The 18,255-nt window shown below is 46.8% G+C and overlaps 1 protein-coding gene across 1 annotated transcript; it reads left to right on the plus strand.

The window, feature by feature from the left end:
- Positions 1-2,016: 2,016 nt before the first annotated feature.
- LOC148476879 (sulfotransferase 1B1-like) lies at positions 2,017-14,856 on the plus strand. The gene is made up of 8 exons (XM_088457506.1): positions 2,017-2,053; positions 2,164-2,320; positions 2,405-2,533; positions 5,927-6,024; positions 6,178-6,304; positions 6,553-6,647; positions 6,730-6,910; positions 12,614-14,856. Exons 2-8 carry the CDS (start codon positions 2,173-2,175, stop codon positions 12,718-12,720), a joined length of 885 nt encoding a protein of 294 aa, XP_088313632.1. The 5' UTR covers positions 2,017-2,053; positions 2,164-2,172; the 3' UTR covers positions 12,721-14,856.
- The last annotated feature ends 3,399 nt before the right edge of the window (positions 14,857-18,255 follow it).

Below are 18,255 nucleotides of genomic sequence, written 5' to 3' on the forward strand. Positions count from 1 at the left end.
ACGCTAGTAAGGTTACTGCCAGGGGGAGCACTTTGGCAGGGGGACGCCACGCTGCATTAAGGGGTCTATTTACTAAGCAGTGTTAGGAGACAGAGTGAAAAGTGATAAGGTACCAGCCAATCAGCTCCTAACTGCCATCTCACAGACTGTGTTTGAAAAATGACAGTTGGGAGCTGATTGGCTGGCACCTTATCACTTTTTACTCTGTCTCCTAACACTGCTTAGTAACTAGGGGGCCCATTTATCAAAGTGCATTTGAGGTAAATTCCCCGAAAACACCTGTTTTCGGGGGTTTACCTCAAATACTTAGTATCCCCCGAATGTATGAAGGAGGGACCGCAGCAGGTATCTCCGATACCTGCTGCGATCCCTCCATTGCCCCCGGCAGCCGCCTCCCCCATAGGTTTCTATGGGGGATGCGATGCTGCCAAATGTATCAATATCAGGAATGCGAAGCATTCCCGATATTGGCCCCAGAAGCTAACGATATCTAAAGATAGCGTTAGCCGCTGTGTCCTATGGGCACTTACCGCATTTCAGCCGGCGGAGGGATCTGCCAGATCCCTCCGCCGGCAATGGGCGCCGCTTATGTGCAGTCCGCGGGACTGCGCATGCGCAGAAGCCCCGACTGCCCTCCGGAGACATCGCAGGGACGGGCTCTTTTCGGAGCCCGTCTCCCTGCATGTCCCGGATAATACATCCAGCAGATAGGATCGCATTTTGCAATGCGATCAGGGGCGGTACTGCATGCCCTGATCGCATTGCAAAATGCGATCATTAATAAATGGGCCCCCTGACCCCTAAGGCTTAGTACAGCTTGTGGGAGACTCAGAGAGACCCACACTCCCCCCAATTTTTTCGAGTACTAGCCTGGGTAACAATGCTCCTGCTGGCTTAAAATTGGGGGAGGGTGGGGTTCAGACAATCCATAATTTATTTAATGAACACAATTCACCGAAACCAAACCGGAATGCAGGAATGTGTGGCTTTTTAACTCAACGCACATTGTCCAATACGTGTGTGGTACGCTGGCAATAGATCAAATCTGGTCTTTCAGTTCTGCCACATGTGCGCACTGCGCAGATCTCCCAGAGACTTAGCCCCAACCTTCATTGATAAATAACAGCAATAGACAAACTTACATCATTGTGATAAACAGTAATAAAAATGTACTGTCTCATAGAGATGCATTTTAATAATGATTGTACGCAACATAATTTAATAACACTTCAGTCTTAACACAGGAGCTGTCCATCTAGATAGAACCCTGCTGTACCCCTTCCCAATCTGGGAAACGGTTACTTTCAATTTATTCAGATCTTTCACACGCTAGTCACAAACTGAGGTTTTCTGCCCCCTGGTATCCCCCTGGCCTATTCACATGGGCACTGCAGAAGAATGCATTGTCTGTGCCCTGCATAAAAGACTCTGAGACCTACAGCGCAGGGTCATAGCTGGGCACATAGATAGGATGCTGATGAGACCAGATTTACAGTAATATACAGTAACAGTCCTCATCCTACTGAGAGCGATGCAGCTTTATTAATTATTTTATTTATTAAGTTTCTTATATAGCGCAACATATTCCGTTGCGCTTTACAATTGTAAACATTAATAGAACAAAACTGGGTAATAATAACAGACAGACATATAGGTAGGAAGGCCCTGCTCACATGCTTACAATCTATAGCTTTCCAAGTCTTTGTTAATAGCTGCACCATTCATTCATAAAATCTATTGTATTCACATTTCTTTCACTTCCTGCGGATATTAATCATGTACTTTGTGAACATACGCTGCTTGGGGTTACATAGGAAAGTACACTAGAGGAACAAAGTTTGGGCTAAAGTTATCCCTTTACGTAACAGGATTATCCCGAATCTCACAGCCTGATACCCCATACACAGTGTTACGCAGCAATTCAGCCTGTGCACAGGGGGAGATCACAGCCTGCCAGATTAGGAAGGGGGAGTGTTCCAGTTCTCTATTTGTCTGGAACACAGTTCCATTATGAGAGGGAGAGGAACAGTGTGTGGAATGACCGAGGCTTGAGGTGAGTGGGCCTGTGGCCTGCCGGAGGGAAAGCACTCTCAGTGACCAGATAGAGAAATAGGACCGAGGAGGACTTACATGAATAATAATAATGTCTGTCACCCCACCCAGGTCACTGCGATGGAGCCGACATCAGAATGGCGTCGCAGGGATTGGGTTCCCGTCCGAGGCGTGCCCATGATCTGCGCCTTCACCCCAGACTGGCAGCGGATTGATGATTTCCAGGCGAGGGAAGACGATATTATCATATCCACTTACCCCAAGTCAGGTATCTGGCGCGGCCGCAAGCCGGGCTTTAGGCTAGAATTCGTTGTTCGGTTCACGGCACCGTGTTCTTCCTCCTGTCATTCAGGCACGACTTGGATGAGCGAGATTGTGGATGTCGTCCTCAGCGATGGGGACAAGGGGAAGTGTGCCAGAGACGCCATATTCAACAAGGTCCCGATGCTGGAGTTCTGCGTGCCCGGCGTGGTGCCCCCAGGTAGGTCAGGGGATGCCAATGAAGGGGAAACTTGTCAAATATTGTTTTGCAACACAACCTTACAGTGTATTATAATACACCACCCTGCTTCATATAGTAGCTTATATGTCCTAATATTGCATTTATGTCTTGTGTTATGTCAGGGGCATATTTATAATGGTTGCAGAGTGCACACAGGCCCCTGGGTCCAGGGGGGACTCGCACCGCACACCCTGCACCCATACTTTTTTTTTTTTTTACTTACCTCTCCGAAGTGCCATGGAGTAGCGCTACAGAAAATGCCTGGAAAATGACCGCTGTGGCCCTTTTCCCGGCGTTTTGCACATACGCAGTAGGAAATCACCAGGAAAATGGCTGCCACTCCATTTTCCCGGTAACCTGCACAGTAGACTCCGGGCACACTCTAGTGGGGCCCCGAACGGGGAGTGAACATGGGCCCCCTCCTCTCTTAATATGCCCGTGTCAAGCAATGTGTATGGGGTCCTTTCATCATCACTATATGGCCCGTTACACGTGCAGAAATGCTAGTATGCGAATATATTTCAGGTAATGGGCCATTCATCACCAGGTGTCCGTTTTTGGAGTTTGCCCGAGAGAACAAGCGCCATCTTGTTCTCATAGCCCAGCTACTTCCTATGGAAATGAGTTCCGGGGATATGAAGAGGGATCTGAGTGGATCCCTCCGCCGCCTCCTCAGCGGCTTTGTGCATGCGTCACCTTAGGCCACACATGCGCAGGAGTGACGGGAACAGCTACTTCTATAGCAGCGCTACTAATTTCGGGGACAGCTGCTTTTCGGAGCAGATGTCCCCGCACCGGAGCAATGATAAATTGCTCCGGTGATAAGTATCCGCCGCGTAGATAGTTAATCATGATCAATAGACCCCTATGTATGCATACATTAATCTATTTGTAACTAGAAAATACACATATGGATAATGTGAATGCGTACTGTAATCATATCTACATACTGTAAGTGCGGATGGTTTTGTTTTGCACTTGAGGAGCGCTGTGTTACAGGACACGTCCCCTTTTTACCTCCCAATTTTAAAGTTGGGAGGTATCTGGTTAGCGAATCAAGGCATAACTTTCACGGCTACGGTTGTCGGTTTTGGTGTATCAGGGGGTAAGGCTTATTCTGTCCAGGTTTTGCATGTATAAAGCTGGGGTTGTGCATAGAGGAAAACACAGGAGCAATACCGTTAAAAGTCATGGTTCATATGGTACTACATATCACTCTTACCGTGTTGTTATACACAATGTGACGCAATAGTGAGGAGATGAGGGTCCCTGGGGTTCCCAGTTATAAACTCGTCAGCATCTGCAGTGGGGCAACCTCATGAGACTGACGTATTTCTTTGTATTAATCCTATGGATCCTGTCTTCTGACAGATAAAACCAAGAACCACTGATTTGTTTGCAGTTGCCAACTGCCCCTAATTTTCCAAGGCTTTAATTCTATTCCACGGAAAATGTTTGCCCCTGAACATGTCCCAATTTTTAATTTCTCATCATGTAAATATAAATGTAATTACAGTAATTATAAATCAAAGTTTTGTAAAATATAAGAGCCAGCCTAAAAGTTTTGGAGCCAGATCATTGTCCTCAACCAAACTATATGAAAAATTTGTATAGACTCCTTACATGGTCCCACATCATCAGCCCACTGTACATTCCCCTTCAATGCCCTTCAGACCCAACCAAAGGCACCTCCTTGGCCTCCAAATCATAGTATGCCACACCATTGTGCCCTCAATTTATAATGCCACACAGTAGCACTCCCAATTCCTTATATGCCACAAAATAGCACCCCCTCAATTCATAACATGCCACACCGTTGTGTAAACTATTTGTAATGCGTACAGTAGCACCCCAACTCCTAATATGCCACAAAGTAGCTCCCCCAATTCTTTGTATGTCACACAGTAGCGCCTCCCAATTCACAGTATACTATAAAATAGTGCCCCCAATTCATAGTAGCCAAAAAGTAGCACCCCCAATTCTTAGTATGTCACTTAGAAGCACCCCCCAAATTCACAGTATGCTATAAAAGTGCCCCAATTCATAGTATGCCACAGAGTAGCACCCCCAATTCTTAGTATATCACACAGTAGTGCCCCCCAATTCACAGTATGCTATAAAATAGTGCCCCCAATTCATAGTATGCCACATGGCACCCCCAATTCTTAGTATGTCACACAGTAGTGCCCCCCAATTCACAGTATGCTATAAAATAGTGCCCCCAATTCATAGTATGCCACAGAGTAGCACCCCCAATTCTTAGTATGTCACACAGTAGTGCCCCCCAATTCACAGTATGCTATAAAATAGTGCCCTCAATTCATAGTATGCCACAGAGTAGCACCCCCAATTCTTAGTATATCACACAGTAATGCCCCCCAATTCACAGTATGCTATAAAATAGTGCCCCCAATTCATAGTATGCCACAGAGTAGCACCCCCAATTCTTAGTATATCACACAGTAGTGCCCCCCAATTCACAGCATGCTATAACATAGTGCCCCCAATTCATAGTATACTGTACTTTGAGTCCTTACGGATGCCCAGTGGAATAGACCGCACCCCAGGATTCCGCTCACTTCCCCAATTAATTTGCAGCAGATCCTGACACCCGTGTACGGCCATTCTGAAAGTAAGTGTTCTGAGCCTTTATTGTTTCTCACAGAACATTGTGGGGCTGATGCGTAGATATACGTCTGTGTCTCTAAGCGCATCTTGCATGAATATGCAGCTAACCAGACACACCCATATTATTCACATATCCCCCCCTCCCAGACGGAGAGAAGGAATGGCAGAGGGAACGGACATTCTCACATAGGAAAAATCTAGTAAGGGGCGTGAACATGCAAATGCAGCTTATGCAGTCCAGCAATTAGGCGCATAAGACCAGTTAGGAGGCGTGGCCTTTGCACTTAGTATGTGGCAGGTACAAGTACACACTGACGATGAGTCACATGATTCTGGGCTGGAGAGATGCACAGCTATGAATATGGGTGGAAATATGCTATATTTTCAAGCATTTTTCTTTTGCGTAATATCCACTCACCGTCTCTATGCATGAGGCAATTATATTGTCTCAAATTGAAGTGTACCTATCGTCTACATAACCTGGGGTCGGCCATATTGAACTGAACTAATATCCAGCCTATCAATTCACTAGCAACTGGTAATGTCACTGAGGCTAAGGCAGAATTTCCCGGTGAATAGTCTGCGCTCTGATATTTATTTAACCCACAAAATGGCTGCCTGGATCTTATGCAGACAAAGGATCCACTTGTGTGACCGGATTGATTCCGTGACCTATCATTTTGCTTACTATTTTTGACCCCCCGACCCCCAACCTTTCACATGTTATCTCTTTTCATTCTCCAGGGTCCCAGATATTAGAATCTCTACCTTCTCCCCGCGTGGTCAAGACCCATCTGCCTATCTCGCTCATCCCGAAGTCATTCTGGGAAAAGAACTGCAAGGTATTGTCTCCCATTTGTGGTTGACCTCAGCTCTGAGAGCTCTCGTGCCCAGTATAAGAGCGGAGACTGAGTTTAAGCTCACCGAGCTGTCTCATAGTGATCTCTTGAATTGGTTCAGATGGTGACGTCTCAGATGCTCTGGGTCATCAACAGATTATCTATGTGGCGAGGAACCCTAAGGATGTGGCTGTGTCATTCTATCACTTCAATAAGATGAACTACATACATCCAGACCCGAGAAGCTGGGAGGAGTTTCTTGAGACGTTCCTTCAAGGATCCGGTGAGAGGTCACTGAAAAATATAAAGTTTACTGGTTTCCAATGAGTTTATTGTTTTGAAGAGGTCAATGGCAGATATAAAGTTTACTGGTTTCCAATGAGTTTATTGTTTTAAAGAGGTCAATGGAAGATATAAAGTTTACTGGTTTCCAATTAGTTTATTGTTTTGAAGAGGTCAAAGGAAGATATAAAGTTTATAGTTTTATTGAATGTTCCCTGACACATCTCCCTGTTTGTCCATTTGTCCTAGTTGGCTATGGGTCCTGGGGAGCTCATGTAAGAGAGTGGTGGGTCCAGAAAAAACAGAGAAATATCCTGTATATATTTTACGAGGACATGTTAGAAGTGAGTCTTCTCCAATCAGGAGTTATATATTCATCCCAAACGCAGGGAGAGAGTTACATCTCTGCCTATTCTGTACAAACAGGACCCAAGGCGTGAGATCCAGAAAGTGGTGAGGTTTCTGGGAAAAGATCTCTCTGACGAGGCGCTGGAGGAGATCTGCCTACATACCTCCTTCAAGGCCATGAAAAATAATCCGGTTACAAACTACACAACCATGTCTTCCACCATTATGGACCATGCAGTCTCCCCATTCATGAGGAAAGGTACGATCAGGCCAACCACAGCAAGATGTGTACCACCATTTCCTACAACTATCACTACTGGGCTCCAATTGGTTTATATAATCTGCTATGACATTAAATCTATTAAATTATAACTAGTCTACATATACACAAAGTAGTAATGAAATTCTATAGGCATAAATATCATGAAATACAGGACACAAAGGGGCCTATTTAAAAATGTTTTTTTGCAAAATTGCCCCAATACATAACATCTGCTATTGCTGATATTCATGGTGATTTGAAACTCTAACCAGGTCAGTGCTATACAGGAGAAAAGTTTCACAGTAGTTACAGTGACGACTACCCTTATTGCATTTACATACGTAATGTGCACATAGAAATATATGCTTTATGAAGGATGGGAGGCGTGTGTGACCTACTGAAGAGATGTAAAGACTTCTCTTTAGGCAGGCTTCTACGTAGAAAACATGGAGCTAACACATGAAGATGGAGTTAGGTAATGGACACCAGCACACAAAAGCGCATTTTTGTGAATAGGCCATTTTCGCATTCCCCACAAAAAACTATGGGGCCTGCTTTGGCAGAAGAAAATAGGGGGAAGGTTGCAGATATCTCTGATTTCCGTAGCGGTACCTGTACATTAAATAGCCCCCAATACTCAACAATGCAGCGATCCTCCAAAAACGTCCCTTTTACCACAATATTTACATCAATAAATAGGTCCCTAAATCAAATATTTAGATCTGGCCGGGGATTACCGTATTATGCTTATAGATTGTGCTATTTCAGTTTACTTTCCGACTCTTCCAAAGTATCCAGTAAGCTCTCGATTTTGGGGGTGTTCTCCCAGATGACAGGAGACTATTCAACCAGCCGGATTCCGCTCAATAATCCAGTGAAGTGGGCTGGGCAGAAGCATTTTTCACTATGAATTCTGTCATCACAGACCCCTCCCCGCGTGACATAGTGCTGTGAATAATGGCATCATGCATGGGAGGCAGGGGTGCGATGATGCGATTGTTGGCGCTGCCCCGCTGTCCTACCCATTACCTTCTCCTCCTGATTCCCCTAGAACATAACTAGGTAAGTAAGTAGGGTTTAATCCCTTTTATCATAAGTTTACTAATACATTATTTATTATTATTATATTACTAATACATGCTTGTAGCTATGCAGTTTCTGTTTCGTATTAAATGATGAGTACCATGTAGCTGTTGGCAAACTAAAATGTCCAACCTGGGGCTGCCAGTGCATGCTGGGAGTTGTAGTTCCTCAGTGACTGGAGACACTCAAGTTATCCAAGCGTGCACGTATTTAAATCAACTGTATATTTACTTACGTTGATCAAATATCCTCCCAATAGACAGCATTGGCCAATAAATAAATAACATTACACATAATGCCGATTTCTCCACTACAACACTCTTGTTATAGAGTCACACAGAGCAGACTGCGGTCACTTCATCCACCGTACAATCCCTGTGCTGTCTCCAGTGTTCATGCTTAGACAGCTGGCATTCATTGTGCAGAGTCATCGATGGGAGACGTGACTAAAATTCAAGGAACCTTTCCAAAATATACAGAGCATAATGCTGATTACTATGGGGCCTATTTACTAAGCAGTGTTAGGAGACAGAGTGAAAAGTGATAAGAAAGTGATCAGGTGCCAGCCAATCAGCTCTCAACTGTCATCTCACTATGTTTGAAATATGACAGTTGGGAGCTGATGGCGCTAACAGACAGTTATGCTCAGACATCGTGGCTCTTCCTGGAAGCTACACAAAGGGCTGTATTACAAAGGAGTGACAACCAATGTGTCATCAGAAAAAGGGGTTGTGACTTGTTTGGTCAATATACAAAACGAGTTTCCGCAGAGAAATCTTTGATTTATTTTGCGGTTCTATCAGAAGCGCACATTCCCGTGTCACTGTAGGCAGATATGGGGATCGCGACGTGTGGCCAATTGACTAGACAGAGAAAAATCTGGCTTTTCACAGTTTTTGTTGTGATGAAAATGACGTCAGCTGAAACTGGTGTTGGGACACAATATAGCTGCAATGCCGGAGAGAAAAAGGAGAGAGCTGCGACACTATCTCCCCCAACAGGATGGTGATCATGACGTTCCGCCTGAGTACAGTGTGGCGCCAAAAACTGAATCTCCCAGTGTAGTACTGTGCATGTGTTGCACTGGCAATGTGTAGTACTGTGCATGTGTAGTACTGTGCAGATGTGTAGTGCTGTGCAGATGTGTAGTGCTGTGCATGTGTAGTGCTGTGCATGTGTAGTACTGGCAATGTGTAGTACTGTGCATGTGTAGCACTGGCAATGTGTAGTACTGTGCATGTGTAGTACTGTGCATGTGTAGTACTGTGCATGTGTAGTACTGTGCATGTGTAGCACTGGCAATGTGTAGTACTGTGCATGTGTAGTACTGTGCATGTGTAGTACTGTGCATGTGTAGCACTGGCAATGTGTAGTACTGTGCATGTGTAGTACTGTGCATGTGTGGTACTGGCAATGTGTAGTACTGTGCATGTGTAGTACTGTGCATGTGTAGTACTGTGCATGTGTAGTACTGTGCATGTGTAGTACTGTGCATGTGTAGTACTGTGCATGTGTGGTACTGGTAATGTGTAGTACTGTGCATGTGTAGTACTGTGCATGTGTAGTACTGTGCATGTGTTGTACTGTGCATGTGTTGTACTGGTAATGTGTAGTACTGGTAATGTGTTGTACTGGTAATGTGTTGTACTGGTAATGTATTGTACTGGTAATGTGTTGTACTGTGCATGTGTAGTACTGTGCATGTGTAGTACTGGCAATGTGTTGTACTGTGCATGTGTAGCACTGGCAATGTGTAGTACTGGCAATGTGTAGTACTGGCAATGTGTAGTACTGGCAATGTGTAGTACTGGCAATGTGTAGTACTGTGCATGTGTAGCACTGGCAATGTGTAGTACTGGCAATGTGTAGTACTGGCAATGTGTAGTACTGGCAATGTGTAGTACTGTGCATGTGTAGTACTGGTAATGTGTAGTACTGGTAATGTGTAGTACTGTGCATGTGTAGTACTGTGCATGTGTAGTACTGTGCATGTGTTGTACTGTGCATGTGTTGTACTGTGCATGTGTAGTACTGGTAATGTGTAGTACTGGTAATGTGTAGTACTGGTAATGTGTTGTACTGGTAATGTATTGTACTGGTAATGTGTTGTACTGTGCATGTGTAGTACTGTGCATGTGTAGTACTGGCAATGTGTTGTACTGTGCATGTGTAGCACTGGCAATGTGTAGCACTGGCAATGTGTAGTACTGGCAATGTGTAGTACTGGCAATGTGTAGTACTGGCAATGTGTAGTACTGGCCATGTGTAGTACTGGCCATGTGTAGTACTGGCCATGTGTAGTACTGTGCATGTGTAGTACTGTGCATGTGTAGTACTGTGCAGATGTGTAGTACTGTGCATGTGTAGTACTGTGCATGTGTAGTACTGTGCATGTGTAGTACTGTGCATGTGTAGTACTGTGCATGTGTAGCACTGGCAATGTGTAGCACTGGCAATGTGTAGTACTGGCAATGTGTAGTACGATGCGTGTTGTACTGTGCATGTGTAGTACTGGCAATGTGTAGTACTGTGCATGTGTAGTACTGTGCATGTGTAGTACTGACAATGTGTAGTACTGGCAATGTGTAGTACTGGCAATGTGTAGTACTGGCAATGTGTAGTACGATGCATGTGTAGTACTGGCAATGTGTAGTACTGGCAATGTGTAGTACTGGCAATGTGTAGTACTGGCAATGTGTAGTACTGGCAATGTGTAGTACTGGCAATGTGTAGTACTGGCAATGTGTTGTACTGTGCATGTGTAGCACTGGCAATGTGTAGTACTGGCAATGTGTAGTACTGGCAATGTGTAGTACTGGCAATGTGCAGTACTGGCAATGTGCAGTACTGGCAATGTGCAGTACTGGCAATGTGCAGTACTGGTAATGTGCAGTACTGGTAATGTGCAGTACTGGCAATGTGTAGTACTGGCAATGTGTAGTACTGTGCATGTGCAGTACTGGCAATGTGTATTACTGGTAATGTGTAGTACTGGTAATGTGCAGTACTGGCAATGTGTTGTACTGGTAATGTGTAGTACTGTGCATGTGCAGTACTGGCAATGTGTAGTATTGGTAATGTTTAGTACTGGTAATGTGCAGTACTGGCAATGTGTAGTATTGGTAATGTTTAGTACTGGTAATGTGCAGTACTGGCAATGTGTTGTACTGGTAATGTGTTGTACTGGTAATGTGTAGTACTGGCAATGTGTAGTACTGGTAATGTGTAGCACTGGCAATGTGTAGTACTGGCAATGTGTAGTACTGTGCATGTGCAGTACTGGCAATGTGTATTACTGGTAATGTGTAGTACTGGTAATGTGCAGTACTGGCAATGTGTTGTACTGGTAATGTGTAGTACTGTGCATGTGCAGTACTGGCAATGTGTAGTATTGGTAATGTTTAGTACTGGTAATGTGCAGTACTGGCAATGTGTAGTATTGGTAATGTTTAGTACTGGTAATGTGCAGTACTGGCAATGTGTTGTACTGGTAATGTGTTGTACTGGTAATGTGTAGTACTGGCAATGTGTAGTACTGGTAATGTGTAGCACTGGCAATGTGTAGTACAGTGCATGTGTAGTACTGTGCATGACTGCACAGAGGCACGGCTACTCTTTTTAAAATAAAACCTTCAAAGTCAGCAACGAAGCCTACCGGCATAGGATTGCGCTCTCGGCAGGGAGTACCACAGTAAGGGAACCCTTTGGTGAATTGCAACGGTAATTCATGTTATGCCACTACGGTAAGCAGCAGTACAAAACATTAGCTGTAGATATTTAAAGTTCTGATATTGGGCCAAATAGTACCAAGTATAGGAGAGACAGAGAAGTGAAATGGGGACAAATCACTCTCCTTTATAAACATAACCACAATAAGATCTGGTAATGGCATACTTGCCGACATTCAGCTCCCTCCTTCCAGCATGGGGTGTGGCCGGGTAATGATGCCGTATTGGAGGTGGGACCAGGGCGTGGCCGCACAATCTCATCAATGTGGCCCCCCCTCTTTACAATGCCGAAATTAAAAGGCAATGTGAAGCAGGGGGCGGGGCCACGATGACACGATTCAGCTCGAATTGCGTCATCGCACCCCCCTTGCTGCTGGGGTTTCTATTAGTAGTCCGAGGGGGTCAGGCGGCAGCCGGGAGGCTTGCCTGCCTTTCCGGGGGGTCAGTAGCGGCAGACGATATTCGGGAAGCTCCCGACCAAATCAAGTGTGGGACAGGTGTATGCCTTTCAAAATCATGTCCAATCAACTGAATTTACCACAGGTGGACTCCAATTAAGCTGTAGGAACATCTCAAGGATGATCAGTGGAAACAGGATGCACCTGAGCTCAATTTTGAGCTTCATGACAAAGGCTGTGAATACTTACGCACATGTGATTTCTTAGGGGTTTTTTAAAATAAATTTGTAAAAATCTAAAAAAAAACTTTTTACCCGTTGTCATTATGGGGTACTGTGTGTAGAATTTTGAGGACAAAAATTTATTTTTTCCATTTTGGAATAAGGCTGTAACATAAAATGTGGAAAAAGTGAAGCGTTGTGAATACTTTCCAGATGCACTGTATCTGTCCAACTAGATTCATGCTCCTGACTCTTTCCGCTTCTCTCCAGGAATCTGCGGCGACTGGAAGAATCATTTCACGGTGTCCCAGAGTGAGAGGCTTGATGATTATTACCGCAGAGAGATGTCTGGCACCGATCTGTCCTTCCGCTTTTAGGACTGACAAAGATAAAAGCTGTATCGCACCCCATCCTGTGTACTGGCAAATGTGTGGTACTGTATCTGTGTCTAATAAGTTATCAGTGACAATTTACAGCTATCACTATACAGAATGTACTCCACAAATAATACCTAAAAGTGGTTTAGTTGCTATGGGCAAATTCTCTTCTTTGGAAGCCCTGAAATATCCCAACCACAATTACATATGAACAAAGCCATTAGGACGGAGAGACTTAACTATAGTCTTAGGTCTCAAGAGACACAATGACACCCGTCTCTCAGTCCCAGGTCTCATGAGACACAATGATACCCACATTACAGTCCCTGGGCTCATGAGACACAGTGACACCCCCATCAGAGTCCCAGGGCTCCTGAGACACAGTGACACCCCCATCACAGTCCCAGGGCTCCTAAGACACAGTTGACACCCACATCACAGTACCAGGCCTCATGAAACACAGTGACACCCCAAACACCATCCCAGGTCTTATGAGGCACAGTGACACCCACATCACAGTCCCAGACCTCATGAGACACAGTGACACCCACATCACAGTACCAGGCCTCATGAAACACAGTGACACCCACATCACAGTCCCAGGGCTCCTGAGACACAGTGACACCCCAATCACAGTCCCAGGGCTCCTAAGACACAGTTGACACCCACATCACAGTACCAGGCCTCATGAAACACAGTGACACCCCAAACACCATCCCAGGTCTTATGAGGCACAGTGACACCCACATCACAGTCCCAGGGCTCATGAGACACAGTGACACCCACATCACAGTACCAGGCCTCATGAAACACAGTGACACCCCAAAAACCATCCCAGGTCTTATGAGGCACAGTGACACCCACATCACAGTCCCAATGCTCATGAGACACAATGATACCCACATCACAGTCCCAGGGCTCATGAGACACAGTGACACCCACATCACAGTCCCAGGGCTCATGAGACATAGTGACACCCACATCACAGTCCCAGGGCTCATGAGACACAATGATACCCACATCACAGTCCCAGGGCTCATGAGACACAGTGACACCCACATCACAGTCCCAGGGCTCATGAGACATAGTGACACCCACATCACAGTCCCAGGGCTCATGAGACACAGTGACACCCACATCATAGTCCCAGGGCTCATGAGACACAGTGGCACCCACATCACAGTCCCAGACCTCATGAAACACAGTGACACCCCAAACACCATCCCAGGTCTTATGAGGCACAGTGACACCCACATCACAGTCCCAGACCTCATGAGACACAGTGGCACGTAATCACAGTCACTGATCTCATGAGAGACAGCAGGGCCCCATCAAACTCACAGACCTCCTGAGACAGAGACACTCCTGTCATAGTCCTCAACCTCTGAGACACAATGACACCTTATCGCACTACCATATCTCATGAGACACCATATCATAGTACCCCCTAGCCCAGATCAATGTCCTAGATTTCATGAGACTAAGGGGCCTCCAATGATGAAGTATTGAACTCGCTGCGAGGGATACTTAAGTATCCAACTCACAGTGGGGGAAACTTTGCACTGGAGCAATTCATCATTGCTCCAGTGCGGGGACAGCTGCTCCAAAAAGCAGCTGTCCCCTTGGTTAGTATCGCAGCTACAAATATAGCTGCGTTACTTACCTCCTCCCCATCATCCCGACTACGCATGCGTGTTTCCGTGGTCGGAACCCTCTTCGCATCCCCGACACTCCTTCCCATAGGAAGGAGCGGGGATCCAAGAACAAGCACCGTCTGAAGATGGCGCTTGTTCTTGGAAGCAAACTCCGAAAACTTTCAATTTTCAGAGTTTGCTGAATATCAGGGGGTCCTATCGCATGGTTACCGGGTCATTTAGTGTTGATGAATAAGCCCCACAGTGATGCTGCTGTCATAACTCAGACCTCCAGATACACACTGGTACCTTTATTAAAGTCTCACTTCTTCTTATGAGACACAAGGGCACCCCATTACAGTCCCATATCTCATAAGATACAGTGACACCCCTATCACAATCCAGATCTCATGTAACACAGTGAGACCCCAGGAGAACTTAATATGGGATATAGTTTGGAAGCCGCCAGTCTAAATGCCGACCGCCGGCTTCCAGTCTTTCTAATCCCGGCGTGGTATTAATGACAGGCGTCGAAAACTCAACGCCTGTCATTAACCAGATGCCGGAAGACCAACGCCCGGCATACCGAACGAAGGTAAGCCGGGCGCCGGGCAGCCGTGGGGGGGGGGAGGGTTAGGTTTAGGGCTCCCGGGGGGACTTAGGGTTAGGCACCCCCCCGGGAGGGTTAGGTGTAGGCTAGGGGAAGGGGGGGTTAGGGTTAGGCACCCCCGGGGGGAGGTTAGGGTTAGGCCCCCCCCGGGGGACTTAGGTTCAGGCTGCGGGGAAGGGGGGGTTAGGTTTAGGCACTTAGAGGGGGGATTAGGGTTAGGCACCGGGGGGGAGGTTAGGGTTAGACACCCTAAAGGAGAGTTAGGGGGTTAAATAAGGTTAGCGATACTTGCCTTTAGGACGATCGAGATCTTCAAACTTGTCGGGCTGCCGCTGTCGGGATTTGAACCCCTTAATATAGCCCTGGAAACACATTATGAAAGTGGCCTCATGTAGACAGAGCCAAATCAATTGTAATCGTGATGGACACATGGGGCCTGATTCAGATCCACTCGCGAGCGGCTGTCCGCTCGCAAGTGGGTCGATGTTATGGACTGAGCATGCGCACGACGGAGGGAGCTCCGTCGTGCGCATGCGCCAGACGCGACGAGCGAAGGAAAGTCCTTCGCTCGTTGTGTCCGATCAAAGGGGGCGTGCTGTCAATGTTGATTGACAGCACGCCCCCTTTGGTGGGCGTGCCGGGGGCGTGCCTCCCTGACGGGGGCGTTCCCACGGGAACGCCTCCCGTCAGAAGCCGGCCCACTGACATCACTAGTGATGTCAGTGGGAGTGATTTTGGCTCTGATAGAGCCAAAATCACTCCGGAGCTTGCGGTTGAAAACCTCAACCGCAGGCTCCGGCTCGCAATTTCGATGGTCGCGATGGTCTCGACCATCGCGACCATCACAATGCACGCTCGTATAGCCTGTGGGTGGTGACCCACAGCTATACGAGCGTCCAGGAGGACGCTCCATGAAAATGGAGGCCGGCCCTCATTCAGAGCGTGCGCTCTGCTCAGAGCGTACGGCTCTGAATGAGGGCCATAATGTGGATAGGGTCAAAGAAAGAAAAGGAAAAAAACATCACATTGCCACTACCTACCTGCACCCAAAACTTTGACATGCAGAGAGAATCCTAGTGATGGATGTAAAATACAGAGAGCATCCTAGTAACATATATACAATACAGAGAACGTCATAGTGAGTGCTATACAATACATAGAGTATCCTAGTGACAAACATACAATACAAGGCTCAATTCAGCTGGCCGGCTGCCCGCCGTCGTCCACCATTACGACCACTGATGGTCGCGATGGTGATCCCAGCCAAGAAAATCTATTTTGTAGTCAAATTGTTTTACTGTAAATCAGGGGTGCGCAGACTTTTGGACTCGGTGATCTACTTTTAAAACTGAAACCCTTTCGTGATCTACCAAGCCTGAAAAAGGGGGCGTGGTATGCAAAAAGGGAACGTGACCTCACAGCAAGGGTTGTGGGGTCTGACATGCCGAAATCACACATAGTATTCCCAATCCAAATTACTACACACAGAAGCACAATCTTATTCACATTACACCACATAGTAGTCCCTTCATTCACGGTACGATACAGTAGTGCCCTTATACATAATGTCCCTAGTAGTGCCCCTTATGCTGTTCCCCCAGTAATGCCTCTTTTGCTGTTCCCCCAGTAATAACCCTAGTAGTACCTCTTATGCTGTTCCCCCAGTAATGCCCATAGTAGTGCCTCTTATGCTGTTCCCCCAGTAATGCCCCTAGTAGTGCCTCTTATGCTGTTCTCCCAGTAATGCCCCTAGTAGTGCCTCTTATGCTGTTCCCCCAGTAATGCCCCTAGTAGTGCCTCTTATGCTGTTCCCCCAGTAATTCCCCTAGTAGTGCCTCTTATGCTGTTCTCCCAGTAATGCCCCTAGTAGAGCCTCTTATGCTGTTCCCCCAGTAATGCCCCTAATAGTGCCCCTTATGCTGTTCCCCCAGTAATGCCCCTAGTAGTGCCCCTTATGCTGTTCCCCCAGCAATACCCCTAATAGTGCCCCTTACGCTGTTCCAACAACAATGCCCCTAATAGTGCCCCGTATGCTGTGCCCCCAGTACTGGTGCCCCCTCCCCTGTGCAGTACTTACCTGGTCAGCGCTCCCGTGTAGATGTCCACTACCTACCGCTGGCTGGATCTACAGCCATGGCCAGAAGTTTTAAGAATGACACAAGTATTGGTTTTCACACAGTCTGCTGCTTCAGTTTTTATGATGGCAATTTGCATATATTAGAGAATGTCATGAAGAGTGAACTGATGAATTGCAATTAATTGCAAAGTCCCTCTTTGCCATGACAATGAACTTAGGGCCTAATTCAGACCCGCTCGCGAGCGCTTGCAAGCGGGTCGATGTTGGACCAGTGCGCATGCGCACAAGGGAGCCGGCTAGGGCGAGCCATCGCTATGGGTCTCGCACCAAAGGGGGCGTGCTGTTGATGGTGAGGGACACCTTTGGTGGGCGTGCCGGGGGCGTTGCTGCCCAGACGGAGGCGTTCCCATGGGAATGCCTACCATCTGGGGCTGGCCCCACTGACATCACAAGTGATGTCAGTGGGAGTGCTTTTGGCTCTGATAGAGCCAAAAGCACTCCAGGGCTTGCGGCAACGAGACCCTACCGCAAGGGTCTCGTCGCAAGCCCGATGGTCGCGATGGTCTTGACCATCGCGATCATCTTTTTGGCCGCTAGCTATAGCTGTGGGTGGTCACCCACAGCTATGCGAGTGGCCAGGAGGCCGCTCTAAAAGCTAAGAGGGACGGCCCTGATTCAGAGCGAGGGCTCTGAATCAGGGCCTTAATCCCAAAATCAACATATCCACTGTATTTCAGCCCTGCCACAAAAGGACCAGCTGAAACATGTCAGTGTTTCTCTCATTAACACAGGTGAGAGTGTTCTTGAGGACAAGGCTGGAGATCACTCTGTCATGCTGATTGAGTTAGAATAACAGACTGGAAGCTTTAAAAGGAGGGTGGAGCTTGAAATCAGTGTTCTTACTCTGTAAACCATGGTTACCTGCAAGGAAACGTGTGCAGTCATCATTGCTTTGCACAAAAAGGGCTTCACAGGCAAGGATATTGCTGCTAGTAAGATTGCACCTAAATAAACCATTTATCGGATCATCAAGAACTTCAAGGAGAGAGGTTCAAAAGTTGTGAAGGCTTCAGGGCACCCAAGAACGTCCAGAAAGCGCCAGGACTGTCTCCTAAAGTTGATTCAGCTGCGGGATTGGGGCACCACCAGTGCAGAGCTTGCTCAGGAGTGGCAGCAGGCAGGTGTGAGTGCATCTTCACGCACAGTGAAGCAAA

The sequence above is a fragment of the Taudactylus pleione genome, unplaced genomic scaffold, assembly GCF_031769625.1.
Source record: "Taudactylus pleione unplaced genomic scaffold, aTauple2 ptg000762l, whole genome shotgun sequence".
NCBI lineage: Eukaryota > Metazoa > Chordata > Amphibia > Anura > Myobatrachidae > Taudactylus > Taudactylus pleione.

Bases quoted from the DNA above. Each gene is read 5' to 3' on its own strand.
- LOC148476879 (XM_088457506.1), top strand. From the start codon at position 2,173: ATGGAGCCGACATCAGAATGGCGTCGCAGGGATTGGGTTCCCGTCCGA. The intron at 2,534-5,926 runs GTAGGTCAGGGG...TTCATTCTCCAG, and splicing joins GCCCGGCGTGGTGCCCCCAG to GGTCCCAGATATTAGAATCT. The intron at 6,911-12,613 runs GTACGATCAGGC...GCTTCTCTCCAG, and splicing joins CTCCCCATTCATGAGGAAAG to GAATCTGCGGCGACTGGAAG.